We start from the raw sequence: 19,397 nt of genomic DNA, 5'->3' as shown, positions 1-19,397 counted from the left end.
AACAGTGAAATAACTCGCCACAACAGAGACGTGACCGTCAGCCAGGAAGCAGATTTCACTTTGCACACAAGGATGTGCAGCATTGTATGCGGAAGAGTCCTCAGTCTTATGCAGGCCACCGGGCTCAAAAGGAACTGCACAAGTGTTAACATTGTAAATGTCGACATGGGCCCCACTGGCTTCCAAGACGCACACGGCAGCAACGAACATCAATCAATCCAAGAAGTTTAGGCGACACAATCGATCTTGTCAACAACGCGCGTTTACTTGGGTCGGCCAATGAAGATGACAGAGCCAATACCCTCGGTGCCGAGGTTCGTCTTTAAATGTCGTACGACTGCGGTTAACGTCACAAAGTTAGGAGTTTAAGATCTGCAGTAGAAATCAGGGCTGGCGACATTGTGGTGAATGCACCCGAATTGTAAACCGCCGTGTGAATCTAAATCCTGGACAAGTTTTGACCTGGGCCCATCGTCCACCCGTGATTGAAAGATGAGTAACAGTTTGTGGAAAGTGTCCAATGGGCATCTGCTCGTAAAAAAAAAGGCCCATGAATGTGAAGGTGGAGTTTTCAATCACTGGCTTATGATTGCAAATGGTTCCGCCCCATCGCGTGCAAGTGAGCCGACATAACCTCCAACTCCGCGTCGTTTGATGGATCGGTCGTGTTCTCAGAATGGACTAGGGGACCGTACACCAAAAAATTGCCCTGAGATGGATACCGCTGGGCAAAAGGAAACCTGGGAGACCCGAGACCACCAGGCGCATGACCATGATGGACGAGTTGCCAGCGATCAACCTCTCTTGGGGCGAGGCTCAACGTGTTGCCAAGGACGGGAAGAAGTGGAGGGAAGTTATTGCGGCCTCATGTCCCATTGAGGATGAAGAGGATTCACTGACTGTGTCGTTTGACTTTGTTTCAAGAGGTACAAAGTTTGGGGCGAGGTCCAGTGTTGAACTTTTGGTCACGATTATTACCCTACAGGAGTCTATGACATCAGGCCACTTGTAGGGATGAAAGGTCCGAGTTTGGGGTTATTTACTTATGATATGGTTTTGGGTTAGGGTCACAAAGTCTGTTTTGGGAGCCTATCATGAATAAGAACCACCAAAGTACATATTTCTACGGAACAACTTGCCAGCACAAAACCGAAAGGAGCTGCGTTTAACGCATTGGTTACAGTTGAGACATCTCAGCTGTGGTGGTGGTAGGGGGAAGCAGCAGCAGCACGGGAATACCACCTTCACCGTGTCCTCTCCAGGTCCGAGGAACCACGGGCGTTGGCATCTACCACTCGCCAAACTCTCCGAGGCCCATCAAAGCGTTTCAACCGTCTCGGGCCAAAGTCGACCCAAAAGCTTCGAGCCCAACTTGTCACTGTGGCGGCTGCGTGGGGTCTCATGGCCGTGTTCCCCTTCTCCCCCCCCCCATCTCCCTCTCGCTCTCTTTCCCTCTTCCAAACCCACACCGTAATCCTCCACCCTCTCTCTCCTGAGCTGAAGCGTTGGCTTCGTGAATTCTTCCCATCAGTTCTGAGGTTCTACCTCCAACGTTCGTAGCGCTAATGGCGAAAGTTGGCGTTGGAGCGACGACCATCCCAAAAGCCTGTTGCCACATCAGTTCCCACAGTGAGGTTGGGCTAACACTGGCCCAACGCAGCGTGTACACTTTCAAGGAACCATCTCGGGGATGTGTCCTTCCGTGCCACTTCTCACAGCAAAGCCAGGTTGACTCCTTCATAGGGATAGAGCCACCCGCGCCCCCCTCCACCACCACCACCACCCCACATGAATGCGATTCTCAGGCGTACGCGCTGTACTCTGCTTGGGAAGTCGGTATTCTAAGGGCGCCTCTGAGTCCCCATCACAGAGATCGTGGCCTCGGTGGCACTGGGTGGCATTTGTTTCCGCAGCAGGAAGCCGTTATATTAAACCTCACACAACCATGATTGTATCCAATCCGGCCAGGGCACACTCTCAAGTGCGCCCCACCACGCAAAGTTGTCAGCACAAATGCCCCAGGGACGGATCAGCTCGGTGCATTGCCCATGCGGGTCCCTACCCGACGGCTCATGCATAGCGGCTATTCCACCAACAAAGCGTCCACCACTGCCAACGGGGGAAGGGTGAGCACCACTCTACACTCGCACGAGCTGCATGACACTTTCAGACGTCCAATTACATCGCAATTGGATCGTCAGCCTCGAGACAATGACACTTCGGCCCACGCGTCTTATGGATACTCAGATGTTGCATCCGAATCCCGTCTCGGCATCCTTCAAGAATGATCTTACACAGCCACTAGACTGCTCCCTCCAGCTGTGCAGAAGAGTTGTTCGTTGCATCCGTGCCAAATAAAAATAACCTTCCGGTTACAGGCCATTAAAAATTACAAAACCATTCCTCTCGGATTCCCATGTAGTCACTGGGGACTAGGCTGAGAGCAGCAGACTGCACACACGAGGGCCTAGATTGACCTCAAGCGCGGGCCCAGAATTTAAAGCCTGACCCACAAGCTTTCTCCCAATCCTGAGTCTTTGAAATGAACATTTTTTGTGACAAAGTTCTAAGTTAAAAGTTTAAAAAAACTGATCCCTTGACAAAGGTCAGGGGCTGTGCTTCTTGTCTACACGTTCGCAATGCCAGACTAAAAATGGATCAGAAACTTTCAGGTCACGCCATCCGTGAAAACCTGATATGTGCATTTGGCCGACTTATTAACAATGAGGTTTTGTGCCTTCAGCAGAGACTTGTCGATACATAAGAGGGTTTTTTTGGGTTACATTGCGGAAATATATAAATGTGCCGTTAAACCCGCCACCACCCGACACAGCCAATTCATAAGGTTCGTCATGTACAATAAAACGTGCCAATTAGTTACTAGCTCAGCACACCGGTGTGATGGAGAATAAACCCTCAGGTGGCTGCCGCCTGATGAGGCTGGTTATAATTACCGGCGAAACGTCACGGTACTCGAACTGTAAATGTCGTGGGGTTTACTCTCAAACACACCAGCTAGTGCTGAACTAGTAACTAATTGGCACGTTTTACTTACGTGACAGACTTTACTAATAATAGGCTGTTGGATTGTGGTGGGTTTAACTACACATCCATATGTACACGATCTAATCCAAAAAAAACCTCTGTCATGGATAATATCGGTCGCAAAAGCCTTCTACGTGTTAAACTGATCGTCGACGATCACCAGCCACTGGACGATACTGGAACGACACCAGGAGCGATTCCTATACTGCTACTCCAGAACACAAGAGATTTAATCGCGGTGGGCATGCGGTGCCCTTGCGCCCACCACTCTCCCTTCTCACGAGCGGGACCAACACCATCTCCACGAACATAAGTCAGATTGGGGAGGGGAAGGAGAGGCGTGAAGAAGCATCATGCCGACTCCCCCAACTCGGATTTAAAAATAGTGAACACGAGGGGCAATGGACCGTGGAAGGAGATACAAACAACAAACTCTCAATCAGAGCAGCTGGTCACAGGGACGGATGGGCGAGTCTAGTGGGCAGCACTATCAAAAAGCACGTTTTTAATCACAAACTAATTTGTAGACGATCTCCGTCACCGCCCGCCTAATGATGTTGGTATTTATTACAACATAAGCAAATAGTACCATAGCTGGCACCTTGGAGGGGGGGACAAGCCACTTCCTATACAGATGTCGACGGGACCACCCTGCCAAAGGAGGCATACTGTGAGGCCCAGACCATCCACCCCATAATGCCTGCCAGGTCGCTGCCCAGGATATGAACTCCAATGGGACACTGGAGGCTCTGTCCTAGGTTTCCATCGCTCTGGATGGAATGGGCCCTTGGGAGGAGGCCTCTAGGCAGGTGATGCAGATCGCGGGCTGGGCCACGATTCTGACCTCGGAGGCCGCATTCCCCCGTCGCCGCCCTACGGCAACAGGACAAGCATCTCTCGGCCGTGCCAAATTTAGCTGTAGGAAATTTCCTATCCCGCTTACAAGAGAGGACAGACCTAGGGACAATCGGAGCACGAGTCTACGCCCTCCCTGGACTCCCAGGCAGGGGAAAAACGGACGTCGTCACGGGAGTAACCTCGTTTAATCATTTCGACTCCACGTGGGCAACGCTCAAGACGGCGTTGTTGTGGGCACCACGCGGAAACGTAACGTGAGCATTACGCTGGGATAGCTAGCTAGGTAGTGTGTGAGAATGCGAGAAAGCGGGAGGACAGGAAACACTCGGTTGTGTGTTTAGGTCTTGGGGCTCCATCTCATGCTTTTAAAAAAATGAATAGGTTACTTGTAGCGCGTGGAGACACGCGCTCGCTAGGCGCGAGATCACGAGGCGCAGAGGGCAGGACTGGTGGCATGGTGGGTGGTGCAGCTAGGGGGGATGAGGGTGTGGGCAAGCAGGGGGAGCCAGGGGCCACCGTGCACCGCCAAACAACTGAACCTCTCTGCTTTCCGGAAGAGCCCCGCTGTGACAGCGACATCACCGGCTGAACGATGGGCACCAACAGGCACCGATGGTCACACACTGCGCCAGGCTCCGCCACGCTGCACCACGCTGCACAACACTGCACAACGCTGCGCTTTCCCGTGCGCTAGCAGGAACCCAACCCAACGAGCCAATCTCGGTGTTCTGAGAACATCTTGAGGGACACTGATATAGCCATTAGAGAGGGGGTTTTTATTTGGGTCGGATTACGTAAATATAAATTAGGCTGGTTGTTGTAATTACCGGCGAAATGTGAATGTTGTGGGTTCACTCTCCGACACACAACCAGTGTGCTGAACTAGTAACTAGCTGGCACATTTTGTTAACGTGACAAAGCCTTACTCATTGGCCGTGTCCGGTGGTGGCAGGGGTTTAACGACACATCGATACTTACAAGACCTAACCCCAAAAAAAACCTTTATCGACATTATTGGTCACGAAAGCTTCCTACGACTACTACCACTACTACGAGTTAAACTGACGCCGACACAGATGGAAAGAAAAGGGCAAGATGGGCACACACAGCAGGGTCGGGTTTGGTGGTTTACGCACCGAGGCAGCCCAAGCCTCCTGCCAAGAACAAACGATCAAGGAAAAACACAAATCTGTCGTCCCCACGGTATCAGCGACGACCTCTCCGGGGCTCGGTGTGCTGCGGGGTGAGGACTGGCCTGGGTCGTGTTGCTCATCAGCGTGGCGGAAATCTAAACGGGTCCCGGACTGCGCAACGGACTGCGCAGGGCAGAGGGGGGGGTGCCTACCACCGGCACCACCTTCAACGCTGCAAATTCGGCTTCACATTCCTAAAAAAAAGTTTAGAAAAAAAAGTAAAAGCATAATAAATAAATACAAAACGATTATACACTTTATGTAAATTGTGATCACTCCAAAAGACGTCAATGCTGCTGGCTACACAGGACACGACGGAGCGAGGCGTGTGGAGCCGGTTGGCCTCGGCAGCCGAGACAACGAAGTAACGTCGGACGCATGAGGTGGTGGCGGTGCCCTCGACAGAACGAACACGGATGGAAACTAAGCGAAGCTGCATTCGCTGTGAACTCAGAACATTAACTACCTCACGATATCCAACGTGGCAAGTTAAGAGGCGTAGATTTAATAGAAATCCCAACAAAAGAGCATCGCACAACGAAACACTACTCACCCCATTAGCACATTAACATTGCTACCCCTTGCACCAATGTAATGCATGCGTTGTCTGAAACATCTGCTCACCCTCTACATTTGGTTTGGATTCAACTCTTTAGAAACTGATATTTGTTTAGTTTGTTGTCCTTCGCCCCACACCTCCGAACAGCACGGTTGGCTACGTACGGTATGAAAGAAGTTCGACGTGCGTACGTACGTTCGGCTCGTCACTTTGCTCTATGCGGAGCGATTTCACGCGGTCCCATTGCTCTGCTTTTCACCACCGAAGGGCGTTGCCATTTCTGTTGCTTCTCCCTCCCACAGCCAATCGCCGTCGTCTATGCGTTACACATGCCTCCCCTGCACACTGAGACTACGAGACACGAGAGAGAGAGTGGGACCCCAGGACTCGGCTCGAGGTGGTGACCTCGGCTCACCCGGTGGGGGGGCGGGGGGGGTGCTCAGGCTCCAAGAGAAAGCGGCCACTATTGCTCAATCCGCAGGGCTCGGCATGCGAGTGTGTCGCCCGCTCGCTAATTATCTTACATTGTGCCGACGCGTTGCGGGCCGCCCACACGCTTTGAAGAAAAAAAAAATCGTAACTGACCGGCATCGCAGGGCCCCCCCCCCCCCCCCCCGATGGATAGGACCGCGAGGACCCTGGGGAGTTAGGAATGGGAGTGAAAAGGAGGCTTGGACCTGCACCAAGGAGTAAAAAAGAGCCAGGGTGAAGGGGAGGGGTGGGGGGATTCAGGTTTCAGATGAACTGGATCGGAGCTGGAGAGCGGACTCGGGCATTTTGGGGCTCCCAGAAACAAACGACTGATGGGCCCCCCCCTCCCGCCTCCCCCCCCAGCCTCCCCCCGTCCCCGCCTGTCCGATGTATCCATACTTATATATACACGAACACACGTGCGTACACATATACATATATGTACAATACAGTATATAGAGGATGCTGTCGGAGCGACGTCACAGGTCAGTAGTCAAGAAGCAACTCCACTGCCCAGACCCGACCACTGGGGCCCGGTGGGCGCGCGCGGGGGTGGGAGGGTGGACGTTCCCATCCACACCCCACCCCCGTCGTTTCGTTTACACCGCCGTGGCCTCGTCAGTCGCTGTCGTCGGAGCTGATGACAATCTGCTCTCCTGCCGCCTGCGCCCCGGCCCGGGGGAGGCCCCCCGGGGGCGGCTGCGGTGCCAGCGCGGGGAAGGCGGCCCCGGGGCCACGCAGGAACGACAGATCCGTCGCCGGCAGCAGCGACGGCGCCGGCAGCGTCAGCGAGGGCAGGAGGCCGTGCTCGCGGAGGCCTTGGTCCCTCAGCAGGGTCTGCGCGAGCGTCGAGGACGAGAAGGGCGAGCCGGGCGGCAGGGCGGCCTGCGGTGAGGACACGTGTGATGCTGCGCCCCCCGCCGCGGGGTTCGTCGACGGCGGCAGGAAGTATCCGCCCCCCCCGCTGTAGAGGCGGGGGTCTCCGTACACCTGCTGGTAGGGGTAAAGCGTGGGCCCCACACACAGCGGGCGTCCCAGCGGGGCGAGCGGCGCCACGCCCAGCGGCTCGGGGAGCCCCGACGTGGCCGACGAGGGCCCGGGTGGGGAGAGAGCCAGGCCGTTGCGTGTCCGTGCCTCCTCCTCCCCGTCCTGCTTCTCCTTCTCCGCGCATCCGTTGAGCTCCGTGCTGTGCCCGCCGTCCCTGCGCAGGCGTTCCGCCAGGGCGCCGTCCCCACGCCTGTCCAGCTGCCCTTTCTCCTCGGAGCCCTGCTCTCCTCCTCCTCCACCGCCATCGCCGGGCAAGGGCTGCTGAGTGTGGGCGAGCGCGGGGGCAGCCGGGAGCTCGTGGGAGTCTGGTCCACAATGCATCGGCGCGTCCATCAAGCCCAGCGCAGACGCGGCGGCGCCCCACGGCTGTGAGGAAGAGTGCGGCACTGGCACGACCTCGCCTGCACACAGGAGAGCGAGAGAGCCATCAGCACATGGCCTGAAAGGGCCACAGCCCACGAGTGCCATGGCCTGTGAGTTGCATGGCCTGCGAGTGTCACGGCTTAGAAGTGTCACAACCTGCGAGCATCACGGCCTATGAGAACCACAACCTGCATGTACCACAGCCTGTGAGTAGCAGCAACAACAACCGCTGTTCACCACTAAGTGGCGATGATGTCACCACGGCGCCTGTGCCAGGCCACGTGCACTTTTAGGTCATGTGACGTGTCGAATGCCCACTGGCAGGTCATGGAACAGACCCAGGTGCCATGGGTTCACTGAGATGACTGACAGATGCACCGACTGTGCTCCCCACTGTGCCAACTCTCTACGTTTTAGCCGCCCGGCGCTCCGCTCGTTGTCGTGAACGTAGCTCCTCTGCCCTCCGTTGTTTTTGAAGGGCACATATTGCTAGTGCCAGGTCAGCTTCACATCCTTCTGTACCACGTACATCCATCTCTTTTCCAGCACGTGCCACGACATTTAGCCCCATCTATCTGGCCAAACAGAAGCTGCTTGGGATAGGACGAGCCACATCCTGCACCGTAGGATGTGGCACAGGCTCGGGGACTCTAGAGGTGGCAAGTGCCCAAGACTACTGCTCGCCCATCTACCCAGGACACTTAGGGTCAAGGAAACAGGGAAACTCCACGTGACAAAAACCCAGGGCAGGAAAACACGCAAACAGATACAAAAAGCCTGTTCAGCCCACTCCTCCTGCTCAGCCCTCTCCACCTCGATCCCTCGCCACCTCTATCCCTCTCCACCTGCACAGCCCCAGCCCTGGATGTGCGAGAGTGAATGGGGCGTGCAGTGACCTCCAGGGGCGGTGCGTCCGGGATGCTTGGGTCCGGACCTGACGGCAAAGATCTTGCCGTCGTTGGTGCGGATGTAGACCCCTGTGGGAAAACGCGGGTCCTGGTTAGATATCGGGGTTGTGCCCGGCACCCTTGCTAAACAGCGCGGCCATTGAGAGGCATTCACAGCAAGTGCTGCCGCAAGACCCCTAATCAATCTCCTTGCTTTGGGAGTGCTTCTCAGTCATTCGAGCCCCAATTATTGCACTCCCTGGCTCTGACATTCCTCCTCAAAGACACTGGTGGGAACCAGCAACCGATCAGAGCAGCAACAGGCCGATGCGCAGATTTCCTTCACTAACAAAATATTAAAAACAAGCCAAAGTGGTGGGTTTGCGGCCAGGCAAACCAAACGATGAACCATTAAGTGGACGCAATGTAGTCTGCGCTCCTTCAATGGAAGTGTAGCAAAGCTACATAAAACTCTCTCCCCTGAAGCCCTCTCATCGTGGCCAGCAGACCTCGATAATGGCATTTACCCCATCAACGTAAGGAAAGCTTTCGTGATGCATGCCATGAAAGCTATTTTATCCTGTTTGAACCTTGTCAGCACACTGAAAATGGTCCTTTTTGGTGAGTCGGTTCCTGTAAGTAAACAGCCAATTCGAGAATGGGACATCCTCCAAACGCAATCTTTGGCTTTGTAGTCATGTTACCATCCCTTGCTGCAGCAGGATGTGGCAGGTGATATCTCCGACCATCGTTGCTGTCGTCTGAAATTTTAGCTGTGATATCTTCAGCAAGGACCGTCACGGATATAATTTGCGTTCACGCCACCGTATTTACTGTCCTGGGGTGTCATTGTTTTGAATTCCCTGAATAAATTGGCACATCTCTGTCGAGCAACATTGCGATTATTTGCAGAGTCTGTTTGTCCACATTTCCACGGTCGCCCCACTTCAACACCTTCCGTTCATATTCTTGACCGAAGTTTAAAAATGCTGTACCGTTTTGTAGCCCTTGGGGCTAAATTGCCATGCCGCTCTCCTGCGAACCCAAGCTACTCAGGCTCCCCTAGAGGCAAGCCGCAGGTGGCTGCACTGAGATACAAGGGCCGCCGTCGCCGCCCCCGCCTCTTATGCAAGTGACGTTCATCGCACGCCCACTTCTGCAGCACTCTAATTGCAGGCCCTCCTCTTGCGTTCTACTGCTGCCATAGCCGCTCCTCCGGTCACGTTGGTGACAGCAGTGCGCACATTTAGCACCGGCAGAGCTTCGGTGCACAATGTCAATGACATTATGCACCGAAGCTCTGCCGGTACTAAATGGCTCTCCTTCGATGCTGTGCGGTTTCCTTGCTGTGGATGCACGGGTTCCACTCCTCTCTCGCTCTCTCTGACTTGAGCTTCTCCAGTCCACGTTGCTTCTTCGTGATATCCGGTCCGTTTTGTGTTTACCATCGCCATGCCATGAGTAGTTTCCTTGCTCCCACCCTGGGTGTTGGCACTAAATACTCTGACGGCAATCTTTTCCATTTCAGGAGTCCCCTTCTTATTACGTAAGGGATGTTGCATTCCTTGGAAATGTGACTTCACTCGAAATTGCTTAAAGAAAACTCCAATTTCCCCAATGACATAATGTTAAATCAGGAGTTGCTTTCCTCATCGACATTTCCTGGTAAAAAAGTGTGACTAAATAGCACGGATGGCTAAATAGGGTGCAAAAAAAATTCAACGCACATACATGAAGTGTAAAAAATGTATATGATTATTTGTGGACATACATTTTAAATAAATACAGTTAGATACAACTTATCAAAGATGGCTTCAAAGTTTGCTGATCCGAGGCCTCTTGGGGTGAGCATTGGTGGAGTGATGCAGACGAAGGGGCAGGATCGCCTTCCCCTTCTTCTTCATCTGACGATGAAGCTGGAGCCACAGGAAGGTTCACCAGAGGAGGCTGCCTCTCTGCCGGGCTCTTCTCCGGACCGTCCAGCTTGATTGCAGAACGTTGAAAAAAAATGTCCAAAGACGGCTGGACAAAATTGTTCTGCTTCGTTGTTCCAGTTGCATCAGATCCTCACTTGACAGCAACTCAACCACGTTGTCCGACTCCTCCACAATGTTGAGTCCAGCTATTTTGCGACGCAATACTCTGTGTTGTGCGCGTATGGCGCGTGCCACGGGTCAGGGATGCCTTCCCCTGGGTGCATGTACACGTCAGTATCACATCGCAAAATAGTTTGTTTTCGCTGGGTGCGTTTCAAGTTTTTTATGCGCAAGAATATGCACTCTTTTTTGTTAAAGAACCCATATGCGAAACGGTAAACTCATTTCCTAATTCGTCAGCAACGTATATGTGAAACAACGCATAATGCGGCAACTCATAGCTGGGGGATTCCTTTCTATCTCTGCATGGAAGAAATAAAATGCGTAAATATCCATGGTATATACGTATAAATATATATTAATTAGTAAAATACGTAACAAATAAAATAACATAAAGTATCACAGCACCCTGGGACTTTCTTGTAGAGAGATCCAGTACCTGATGCTCATGACGGTTGCATCACAATTTCTCCTATCAACTATATTCGAGTTTGCATCAAGCGACAAACCGAACATGCAAATAACCGTCGGCCCCAACTGCAATAAATCACCCCACAGCAGCCCCAAAGAACTTAATAAGAACTCTCAAGTCAAGAGGCTCGCAGGAGCAAGTTTCAGCAAGGCCCCCCCCCCTTCACGGAGGTTCCCCCCGTCCCCCCACAAATCCCTGCGCAGCCAAACCCCAAGAGAGCCCCAATCAATGGGGGCCACGCAGGGCCCCCAGTGGTGCCTCTCCCACCTGGGATCCAAGAGCGTGCTTCGGGAAGCAATTAGAATCAAGGGGTGACCCTTGACAGGAGCTCGCATGAATAACATTCAGAGTCTGGGTTGAGAAACTCGGTAAACTGCTGTGAAGCGCCCAGGGCCACGTCTCTCTCTCACACACACAAGCTTCAAGCAACACAAATCTGCGCCGAGTGAGAAATTGAACAGTCTAAAATGGCACGAAGGCAGCGATCGATGAGTTTAATTTGAGCAACATGGCAGCCCATTGAGATTCAGTGCAAGAGGAATGTGGCAAACATTAGTTACAGTTGTTTTTGAGATGTTTCGTTGCAGGCAATTGTTCAAATTTGACATGTGGGCCGCGACAATGGCCCTTCTCTTGCTGACGACGTCAGAATTTTGAACGTAAGCCTCTCGGAGGAGGCAGGATAACCCTGATGAGCATCTACAGAAACCGATGGGTGGCAGCAGGAACCAGAGGCACGTGAGCGCACTCAGCGACCAACATAGGGCCCAGGGTGTGGTCACTGTGTGCCAGGGTCCTGGTTTTGTTCCCAAAGGTCTAACTTATTTTTTTTATTTTACCAGGTAAGGCCCACTGAGCTGCTATACAGCTCTTTTTCATAAGCTACTTGGTCACAAATGATAGGTCAACGAAGTGGCTTATCATCACATGGGAATATACAGCCGCCAAATACTCCCAACGTGTTTATTCTCTCATGTGGACGGAAAAACCTGAGGACCCGGAAAAAAATCCACGTGACCACGGGCAGAGAAAACATGCAAACTCCAAATATACACAGCAGGCGTCAGGGTCGGGATCGAACACACTACATCCTCTATACCAGGGAGAGGTAGTTAACATCTTGGCAAACAAAGTTTCAGTAAATAAAAAAAATAAGACTGTCGACAGCAACTGCGTGGAGGCAGATTTTCCTTGGCAATTAAGTTATCAATTTAGTTGCCAGTAGTGTGTGCCACGTGTCAAACGGCACCCCGGACGCCTTTCATGAGATCAGTCATGAGCACATTTTGATATTCGCGCCATTCCGAGAGCACAAGGCAATCATGACGGAGGAAGGCGCCGCTGTGTTTCAGACACAGCCCACAGTGGTTTAACAGTAGGGGGGGGGGGGCGATGATGCTGCGTTGCGTAAACCCAATCGGATGTTCCGCGGGTACTTTTAGAAACTTCGAACCGTGGCAACAAGCTCCATATCACGGCACTTTGCTGCTATGGAAAAATTCTGGTCAATAATTCTAATGGCAGAGAATCTCCACGGGCTTCCACGTGGCTCGAGGAGAACGGTGCGGCGGGGAAGGGCTGCCTCTGCGGCGGGCGTGCCGCGGACCAGTGTGGGGTGCGCGCTAGACGTCGTCAGTTACCCCTGTTCCCCTGGATGACGAAAATGTTCTCCCCCGCCGAGATCTTGGCTTGTGTATTGGTGGATGTGTGTGATCCAGGAACCACAATATCTGATGAAAATAAAAAAGCACACATCGTTCACACTTTGCAACATCTGATAAAGATGAGCCTGGGCCCAATAGACTGCTGCTGCTGAGGCAAAAAACACAGGCGGCCAGAGAGAGGGAGAGGCTGCGGCCAAATTCACCCATCGGTGGCTAGCGCCATCATGGTAACCGTGGCAGCATCGAGAGAAGCAGAATTACACTTTGTGTGGCAACGTATTTTTCAACACGAATTCAGCCGTTACCCCGTAGCTTAGGCCTGTGAAGGGGGGGGCGGGTTTAGGTGTTACGGCCGTGGCGAGAATTAAGCGGCAAGGCAATGTTGGGGGCAGAGGGTAGATGGCTCAGACGGCTGCTACTATCTGCTTCAGGAAGGGACCCACGAGAGCCAGGTTCAAATCTCAGGCTCCCACCATTGTGTGGTGATCTCAGCACAGTAAACGATGACTGGACTGATCGGCACATTCTGTGCCTCTCGATAATCTAAACCATGAACTAAACTATTATTTTCATTTGACCAGGTAAGGCCCACTGAACTATATGCCTCTTTTTCAGAAGTGACGTGGCCACAAATGATAGCTCAACGAAGTGGCTTACCATCACGTGGAAATTTTACAGCAGCCAAATACTCTAAAGCGCTTATATGAAAATAGAGTCGACTGATTGTGAGCGCGTGGCTCTGCGCTGATGACAAGCCCCAATTTCATCTTCTTGGTTCTTTCGGTAAAGTCACGTAGAAGGGAAGTAATAATAAAAATAAAATATTATGTTTTATGTTTTATTTTTATTATTTTATTACTTCCTTTTTTATTATTATTATTATTTTTATTATTTTATTACTTCCCTTTTTATTATTATTATTATTTTTATTATTTTATTACTTCCCTTCTACGTGACTTTACCGAAAGAACCAAGAAGATGAATCCCTGCAGTCACGAAAGCTTTAAATCGAAATTTAAAGCCCCAAATTCTGGATGTAAAGGTGTTCTCGGACAGGAGCGGTCAGTTGGAGCCGAGTGGAGACGACCGCTGGGGTGGGACGGGGGGGCTAGGCCACGAGCTCTCTCTCCCGTAGGGGGAACCAACACACAAGCCTCACAGCTTCCCTCTCACGTCGCCTTCTTCTCATGCCAGTGCCAGGCCGAGGCTGTGCTGCCGCCGGGAGGGGGGGGGGGTTCACAGGGCCCAGCGAGAGCCTGTTTTCTCTATCCCGTATTTACTCAGAGTTCTGCATTTTATGACGTTTTGCCAAAAGCATTTCTGGGAACAGTTTTGTATGCGAATGCAGGGGTTTTTCTCTGACACAAGAACGACAATCAAATTATTTCCCACTCACTCCATTATAGGCACTGTTTTTATCTGAATAGATAATATATGGATGCCGATTTAGAAATGTGCAACACTGTGGCTTTGCATTACTATTGTGTTTTTGTATTGTGTTTGTTGTAACGTTCTATAAAAGAGCTTCATAGCTTATCGGATGTATCCTGCAGTAAAAATACAGATTCTGATTCTGATCTGGAACGCGAGATCTACTCTACGGCACAGAATGGGCCATGGTGCCTGTCTGGATGATAACCAATCCGGAATGTTTAAATCCGGGGAATCCTCACTCAACATCCTGAACACTTTGTCAGGAGGATTGGATTTTTAATCTTTTCAATACATTTTTTGCGCTAATTTTTATTTTTGACCTTGGAAAAAAATACACGAGCGGATGGAAGGGCAACGCTCAACTGAGCAGACCCCCAGTAAGAAAATCCTCATGAGTCTTCCTCACCATTTCTACCCAAGTATTTTTAAATCGCTAAAAAAGCTGAAAGATTCCCAGAAATGCTATTAAAAAAAACATAAACGCAGAACTCATTCGCAGCAAATCTCTCTTCGTTCAGGGCATCGTGTTTATCAACAAAATGTTGCAAGAAAATTTGCCTCACATAATTTTATGCTCTGGGTCATCTTTGGGTCATCTTTTGCCTGGCGGGATAGGCTGCCCAGAGCGATGATGATGCTTTAAATCAGAGTTAAGGGCGAGGGGCACAGTTTATTGGGCTCAAGCAAGAGGAACACGATCAATTTCATTGACGTCAGAGACACAGCAGGTCAATCTGAGCAAAAACACAAAAGGGGTTCATATTCTTTGGGTCTTTCGGTAAAGTCACGAAGATAGGTTCAAAAAGAATAACAAAAAAACTACGACGTTTCAATCGCAACACAAGCGGTCGTCATCACGTAAAGGGGGTTAGCCTCTCAAGGCAAACTGTTTATAAAAGTTTAAAATGGGTGTAGCCGAAGTGTCAGCCGCATGGGCGGGGTAGCTAATGTTAATGTAAGGGATTAAAAACGATGTCCCCCAGCAGCATGTAGGGCGGTGCTAGCTATGATTATAGTCGTGGGCAATGCTGATGCTGGTGGTGGGTTTCCACCAATTAAAGGGCTGCCAGGTAATTATTGCACCTGGCTTTCAGCAGCATGGGCGAGGTAGCTAATGTTAATGTAAGGGATTACAAACGGTGTCTGCCAGCAACATGTAGGGCAGTGCTGCCAGGTAATTAAACGCTCACCCTGGTGGCGGTGGAGGTTGCTGCTAGAGGTGATGGTAGTTGTGGGCAGTGATGGTGCTGGTGGTGGGCTTCCACCAATTAAAGGGGTGCCAGGTTTTAAATGGAAACATTACAGCCAGTTATGACTTAAACTGGCTGATAACGTCCTTCCAGTGATTGCTGAGTTTGGAACCATCTTCTTGGTTGAAATTGTGTCTATGTCTGTATATGTGGATGGCTTCATGAACGAATCTTTGTTGATAGCCAGTGGGTTTGCAAAGTACCTTCGTCTTAGAGAAATCAATTTCGTGTGAGCCCACCGCATTAAAACAATGATCAGCCACGGCCGAGGTATTGGTCCTACCGTGTTTCAGATCTGCCTCATACTCACGAACACGATCCAAGACATGTCGCTTAGTTTCCCCAATGTAACTACTGCTGCAAACACAGCTTAGTTTGTAGACGCCGGGGTATTGCATGTCAGGGATCACATCCTTTACAGATGGGATCAGATCACGAATTTTATGGACTGTGTTTGCTCATGATTTTGAAAATATTTTTGGTGACCCCTGCCTTGTATGGCAAGGTGATGATTTTGATTGGGTCATCAGATGGTTCTTTCTCAACGGTTGGGGTGATGGCTTTACAGATTGTTTAGTCTGAATATCCATTGGTCTTGAGAGCTTGGTGTACGTGTTCAGTTCACTGGCTAGGTGATGATGGTCGGAAATACATCGAGCACTATGGTGTAGAGTTTTAATTTATGGTGGTGGGAGTTAGGTTTTAGGTAGGCATCCGTATGGGTTGCTTTCCTGTAGACACTCGCCCATTGAGCCATCTGGTCTCTTTTCGATTAAAACATCCAAGAATGGTAGCTTGCCATCCTTTTCCACCTCCATGGTGAATTTGATGGCTGAGTGTATGGAATTTATGTGGTTGAGGAATTGATTTAGAGCTGGTCGGCCATGTGGCCAGATGACGAACGTGTCATCTACGTACCTCTTCCACAAGGACGGACGTAGAGTGGATGCCTGGATGGCATCTGTTCCAAATTTTTCCATGAAAACATTGGCTACAACCGGAGATAAGGGAGAACCCATTGGGGTACCTTCCCCTTGTTTGTAAATGTTCCATTCTAGGTGAAGTAAGTGTTGGTGAGGCAGTGTCTTACCAGGGCCGGTACATCAGCATTCAGTCCTTGTTGGACCAAATCTTCAATGATTGCAATGGTGTCAGGCACAGGAACTTTGGTAAACAGAGACTACATCGAAACTAACGAGCAAATCACCTGGAGATAATGAGATGTCCTTAAGTAACGATATCAAGTGAGCCGAGTTAAGTACAGCTTAGGTGGTCTTACCAGTGAATGGTTGTAAGGTCTCAAACAGAAATCGGGCCAGTTTGTAGGTGGATGAGTCAATGGTGGAGACGATAGGACGAAGGGGTGTACCTTCTCTATGGATTTTTGGTAGGCCATAAAATCTGGGTGGTCTAGCAGCAGATGGTTTTAAGGAAAACCGCTTGGTTGGTTCGATTAAAGATGTAGAATCAGTGATGATATTGTTGGTTTTCGTAACGAGGCTGTTGGTGGGATCTCTTTTAATTTTTGTATAGTTACCATCATTAAATAGGTCCTGAATTTTGTTATTGTGTGTGGTTTTGTCCATGATGACCGTGGCATTGCCCTTGTCGGCTGAGAGGATGACAATGTCATCCCTCTTTTTTAATTGAGAAAGCACTACTACCATCACCTCTAGCAGCAACCTCCACCGCCACCAGTGTGAGTGTGTAATTACCTGGCAGCACCGCCCTACATGCTGCTGGGGGACACCGTTTTTAATCTCTTACATTAACATTAGCTACCCCGCCCATGCTGCTGACACTTAGGCTACGCTCATTTTAAACCTTTATAAACAGTTTGCCTTGAGAGGCTAACCCCCTTTTCCTGATGACGACCGCTTGTGTTGCGATCGAAATGTCGTAGTTATTTGTTATTTTCCTTTAAACCTATCTACGTAACTTTACCGAAAGACTCAAAGAATATGAATTCCTGCAGTCACGAAAGCTTTAAGTCAAGATTTACATAAGGGGTAGTGAAGTCACGGGAGTTCACATCACCCGAGGCCTTGCAGTCCTGAGCAGTGTCTCTCTCAAGCGGCCGCGGCGTCTAGGGGCCTGGTGCAGGAGAGCGAGTGGCCTCGCTTACCCCCATCAGATATACGCGGTGTTACTCACAAGCCAAAAAAACGAGAGAGAAACATTCGGAGGCAATGTCCCTGTGATGGAACTGTGCATGAGCATGTGTGAGAGGGGAGCCTGTGGTGCAATGGTTAGAGCGTGGCACTACGAACTCGGTGACACAATTTAGATTCCCACTCCATCCGGTGAGCGCCACTCTCCAGCAAGATGCGCAGAGACGTGCCGAGTCTGTGTGTGCCGTGTGTGTATGCCTGTGTGATTTCTCAACTCCGTCGTTGAGCACCCAGTGAACGCGAAGCAATTGTCTTTAAACTCGCAGCACATGACTAAAACCAGGAGGCCTGACCTTGAAAATAGAGTCGACTATCTGTGTCGTGAGTGGTGTCTGTGTATGAGGTGTGTGTGTATGTGTACAAGGTGTGTGTGTGTGTATGAGGTGTGTGTATGTGGTGTGTGTTTGAGGTGTCTGTATAACGTGTGTGTGTGTATGAGGTGTGTATGAGGTGTGTATGAGGGAGGTGTGTGTATGAGGGATGTGTGTGTGTATGAGGGATGTGTGTGTGTGTATGAGGGATGTGTGTGTGTTTATGAGGGGTGTGTGTGTGTGTATGAGATGTGTGCGTGTATGAGGTATGTGTATGAGGTGTGTGTGTCTATGAGGTGTGTGTGTATGTGTGTGTGTATAAGGTGTGTGTGTGTATGAGTTGTGTGTTTGTGTATGAGGTGAATGATACCTGGGTCTGTCCCGTGACCTGCCAGCGACCTTTCGGCACTTAAAGTGCACCTAGCCTGGCACAAGCGCCATAGTGACGTCACGGACACTTAGTGGCGAATGACGGTTGTTGATGTGTGCGTGCGGTGCGCTGGCCACGCTGGCGCTGCACCGCGCTACCGGTGGTCGTGACGATCCTCTGCACGTTGACGCCGGCGCGCTGCAGGGAGCTCATTGTAAGCGCGGCGGGGTTGAGGACGCCGGGGGTGAGGCCGGACCCAGCGGGCACCACGCGGGGCAGCATGGGCACGGGCGTCGTCTGCATGGGCGGCACGTTGGCCACGGGGCGGCTCTTGAGGCCCGCGTGCATTGAGAGCCTGGGCCGGGGTCGGGGTTGCGCATCACACACACACACGAACGCACACATGGCGACGCGCGCGGGCGCGGTCACAAGCCGTGGCGGGGGTGCTCGCCGAAGGTACAACCAAAGACGGCGTGCCCCCTTCTCCTCGCCACCGCCGATACACATCTCGCACCGAGACACACGCGCGTGCGGTGCGGAACACAGCCACGGGGGGCGTCTAGTCTACGGTTGTTAAAATGTCTGTTGGTGTAGCCTCACTTGGTCAACACGCACTCACAGATTACCACGCCGCGAGTCACCCAACTGATGATTAGCACGGTTGGCTACGGTACGGTGCGAAGGAAGTTCAACATATATACGTACACAGCACACGCCCCTCACACGCCTCCCGCAATAACACTCCTAAAAGCATCACCCCTCCACTGTGTCTCTCCCACTTACAACGTTAGGCCCCTGTGTAGCTCGCGAGTTGGTGCTGTTCCATTTCACTTAACCCCCACCCCATGTGACCATACGTTGTACCTTTCCCTGGTTATGGTTCAATCAAATACTTCTGGTTAAACAAAATATATACACGGGTGTTTGTGCATCAACGGTGACCGGTTTTTCTGCACGTATGGAATGTCTGTGAACAGACACCACATTGCAACCTTTGCAACTGAGAATTGGAGGCAGCTGCCCCAGTGGTTGTAAGTGGTCAGCAGCGCATTGGACTTGCCATCCAGAGATCACCGGTGCAATTTACTCGTAAATATTACCTTTAGGCTTGCCGCTGTGCCAATTGGTCAGTAGATTTGTTACAAAAACTCCCATCAGAATCAATGATCGGTTCTTGGCTTTCAGAACCGATTCTAGCAGAGGTTA

At 51.1% G+C, this 19,397-nt stretch overlaps 1 protein-coding gene across 3 annotated transcripts in view; it reads right to left on the bottom strand.

Annotated features, from left to right (window-relative positions):
- Positions 1-244: 244 nt before the first annotated feature.
- LOC133356436 (helicase ARIP4-like) overlaps positions 245-19,397 on the bottom strand; it is a 92,171-nt gene continuing 73,018 nt past the window's right edge. For 2 of the 3 annotated variants that reach the window (XM_061573965.1, XM_061573966.1), the window contains exons 20-23: positions 18,350-18,546; positions 12,632-12,721; positions 8,433-8,513; positions 245-7,574 (exon numbers count right to left, since the gene is read on the bottom strand). In XM_061573965.1, coding sequence (XP_061429949.1) covers positions 6,745-7,574; positions 8,433-8,513; positions 12,632-12,721; positions 18,350-18,546 — 1,198 coding nt within the window. In that variant the 3' untranslated portion in view covers positions 245-6,744. The remainder of the gene's footprint in view (positions 7,575-8,432; positions 8,514-12,631; positions 12,722-18,349; positions 18,547-19,397) is intronic. The other variant, XM_061573967.1, reaches the window with a different exon arrangement.

Source organism: Lethenteron reissneri, chromosome 54 (assembly GCF_015708825.2).
Source record: "Lethenteron reissneri isolate LAM-NWPU_2019-01 chromosome 54, ASM1570882v1, whole genome shotgun sequence".
Taxonomy (NCBI): domain Eukaryota; kingdom Metazoa; phylum Chordata; class Hyperoartia; order Petromyzontiformes; family Petromyzontidae; genus Lethenteron; species Lethenteron reissneri.
The sequence above is the reverse complement of the archived record's forward strand: the minus strand, read 5'-3'. Positions and strand labels throughout refer to the sequence as shown.